This window comes from Mandrillus leucophaeus, unplaced genomic scaffold, assembly GCF_000951045.1.
Source record: "Mandrillus leucophaeus isolate KB7577 unplaced genomic scaffold, Mleu.le_1.0 Scaffold104, whole genome shotgun sequence".
NCBI lineage: Eukaryota > Metazoa > Chordata > Mammalia > Primates > Cercopithecidae > Mandrillus > Mandrillus leucophaeus.
This window is the reverse complement of record NW_012098543.1, coordinates 528,896-532,154: the sequence shown is the minus strand read 5'-3', so window position 1 is coordinate 532,154 and position 3,259 is coordinate 528,896. Positions and strand designations below refer to the sequence as shown.

The 3,259-nt window shown below is 54.2% G+C and overlaps 1 protein-coding gene across 1 annotated transcript in view; it reads right to left on the bottom strand.

The window, feature by feature from the left end:
• NLRP12 (NLR family, pyrin domain containing 12) overlaps window positions 1-3,259 on the bottom strand; it is a 35,685-nt gene that overhangs the window by 22,709 nt on the left and 9,717 nt on the right. The window contains exons 3-4 of the mRNA XM_011979578.1: window positions 1,489-3,190; window positions 484-501 (exon numbers count right to left, since the gene is read on the bottom strand). Coding sequence (XP_011834968.1) covers window positions 484-501; window positions 1,489-3,190 — 1,720 coding nt within the window. The remainder of the gene's footprint in view (window positions 1-483; window positions 502-1,488; window positions 3,191-3,259) is intronic.

Sequence of the window (3,259 nt, the reverse complement as noted above, 5' to 3'; positions counted from 1 at the left end):
GCCCTGTTGTCTAGGCTGGGGTGCATGGTGAGATCATGGTTCACTGCAAGCTTGACCTCCCGGGCTTAAGCAATCCTCCTGCCTCAGCCTCCTGAGAAGCTGGGGCTACAGGTGTACACCATCATGCCCAGCTAATTTATTTTACATTTTTGGAGATGGGGATCTCATTATGTTGTCCAGGCTGCACTTGACTCTATCTGAAACTCCTAATCATTAATTAGTTGGTTTACTTGTTTCTTTATTATCTGTCTCCGTTCTCATTAGGATGCGTGCTCCAGGAGCATTGGCTTATTCACACAGTCTTCTGTCTACAGAACAGTGCTGGGTCCACAGATAAAAGGGACATAGAGGCTGGGTGTGGTGGCTCACACCTATAATCCCAGCATTTTGGGAGGCTGAGGCCAAGAATTCAAGACCAGCCTGGCCAACATGGTGATACCCCGTCTCTACTAAAAAATACAAAAGTTAGCTGGGTGTGGTGGCACACTCCTGTGGTCCCGGCTACTCGGGAGGCTGAGACATGCAAGGGGGAGGTTGCAGTGAGCTGAGATCGTGCCACTGCAGTTCAGCCTTGGTGACAGAGCCAGACTCTCTCAAGAAAAAGGGACTTAGTAATATTTGTTGATTGAATAAATTCTCCCAGACATCAACCTCAATTTAGTCCCAGTGGGTGGTGTTTAGTCTCAGCTGTGGCACTATTGACACTTCGGGGCCAGAGGGACTGTCCTGTGTACTGCAGGATGTTTGCAGCATTCCTGGCCTTTACCCACTAGATGTCAGTAGTGTTACTTGCTTCCCAGTTGTGGGAAGTGTTACTTGCTTCCCACTTGTGACCACCAGAAAACATGTCTCCAGACATGGCCAAATGTCAGAGCAAAATCACCCCTAGCTGAGAGGCACTGGTTAAGAGCATGAAGCTCAAGACCAAGGCGGGTGGATCACTTGAGGTCAGGAGTTCAAGACCAGCCTGGCTAACATGGTGAAACCCCGTCTCCACTAAAAATACAAAAATTATGCCAGCATGGTGATGGGCACCTGTAACCCCATCTACTCAGGAGGCTGAGGCAGGAGAATCACTTGAACCTGGAAGGCAGAGGCTGCAGTGAGCCGAGATCGCGCCACTGCACTCCAGCCTAGGACACTGGGAGAGACTTCATTAAAAAAAAAAAAAAAAGCGTGGGCCGGGTGCCGCGGCTCATGCCTGTAATCCCAGCACTTTGGGAGGCCAAGGCGGGCAGATCATGAGGTCAAGAGATCAAGACCACCCTGGCCAACATGGTGAAACCCTGTCTCTACTAAAAATACAAAAATTAGCCAGGCATGGTGGCACCTGTAGTCCCAGCTACTTGGGAGGCTGAGACGGAGAATCTCTTGAACCCGGGAGGCGGAGGTTGCAGTGAGCTGAGGTCACGCCAGTGCACTCCAGCCTGGGCAACAGAGAAAAAAAAAAAAAAAGGCATGAATCTGAGCAGCCCGAGGGATACTTACAGCTGCACCAGCAGTGTGTGCGCTCCTGCAGAGCACCTCGCCCGGTCTTCCCCGTCAGCGCTGTAGGTGGCGCCATACAAGTGCAGCACCTGGGCGCTCCTGCAGTTCTTCACACAGAAGGAGCAGACCATGTGCTCCATCTTGGAGGCGATGTTGCTGACCACGATTACCTGGAAGTGGCTCAGGGCCTGCTGGATAAACTCCTCCTCCTGGATCTCATACAAGCAGCTGAAGAACTCCAAGGAGCCCTGCTGCAGGGTGGAGCCGTCGCTCTGAGCTTTGCTTCGGATCCACTGCAACAGTTCCCTCTTGATGTGCGGTGATACCTTCCAGCATAGACTGTTCTCCAGATAGCTCCTGGTCTCCTCGTTCAGGAGTCCAAACAGGAAGCGGATGGTGAGTGCCAGGAAGCTCCTTTCAGAAAACCCATACTCGGTCAACAGCCTGATCACGTCCTGGTCTGGGCCTGCCCCACGCTCCCCGTCATCCAGGATATAGTACATAGCTGCAAAGAATTCCTGGAAGCTCAAGTGGATGAAGCTGTAGTACCTCTCACAGTTAATGTCCTTCTGGAAGATGTTCATGTTGAGGAAGGCAGAGACATCCGCCCCATCTAGGCCATGCTTCCGAAGGTCCTGCTCCTCAAATAGGATTTTCTGGTTCCAGAGCCCATCTGCCGCCAAGGAGCACAACCCTCTCTGGTTGGGTGGGGGCTGGAGGCGTGCGGTCCTGAGCTTGGGTTGCATCAGACTGAGCAGGTAGAGCATGTACACCGCCGTGGTGGTCCTGGATGTCTGTCTCAGCAGCCCCCCACCCTCCAGCTGCTGCTGGAGGCAGGTACACACCACCCAGCACACCAGGGGGACGAAGCACAAGGTGAAGAGAGGCTCGTTGTCCCTCACATAATTGAAGACTTGGCCCGCCTGCTCTGTGTCGTGGAAATACTTGTAGAAGTACTCCTTCCTTTCTGCCTCAGAGAAGCCCAGGATCTCCACGTGCCTGGGGTGCTCCAGCAGACGGTGGAGCTTCTCCAAAGCCGTGGGCCGCGTGGTGACCAGCAAAGATGGCTCAGGGAGCAGCTTCTTCCGAATTAAGCTGTTAAGAAGCAGCTCCGTGGGCCGTTTCTCCGCCCAGCAGAGGCACCAGGGTCCCTGAGGATCGTGGAAAGAAGGCTTGAGCTCATCGAAGCCGTCGATGATGAAAAGGAGGCGCTCGGGAACTCGGACGAGCTCCTGGAGAGGCGCGCTGGGCTCGGGCCAGCAGCTGGAGATGAGGTCTTGCATGCTGCATTCCGTGTCACTCTGGTTCATCTCCCTGCAGTTGATGTAGAAGAGATAATCAAATCTGCCTTGGAAGAGCTTCCCGTCCGCCCAGTCCAGCATCACCTTGTGTGCCAGCATGGACTTGCCTATCCCTGCCACGCCTTGCATGACCACAGTGCGTGGTGGCTCGGGGCGCTCCTCGTCTGGTTCAAAGAGGGTCTCTATTTCGATGGGGCTGGCCTGGTGTCCCACGGTCCTCGCGTGTCCCCGGCCTATGTCCAGAAGCTGCTGCTGGGCCTGCATGGGGTTTGAGTGCTCCTTCACCAGCAGGAGCCGGGTGTACCGGTGGCTGAGGTTGACACATTCCCCTAGGCGCGCATTGCGGTCTTCCGTGAGCCGGAATCTCCTGCGGACATAGTCTCTGTAGGCTTCCTGGGGATCTAGGGGAGAGGAATGAAAGTTTTGTGGAGGACTCATCAGCAACCTCTGATGAGTTCATGAGGTAAAGC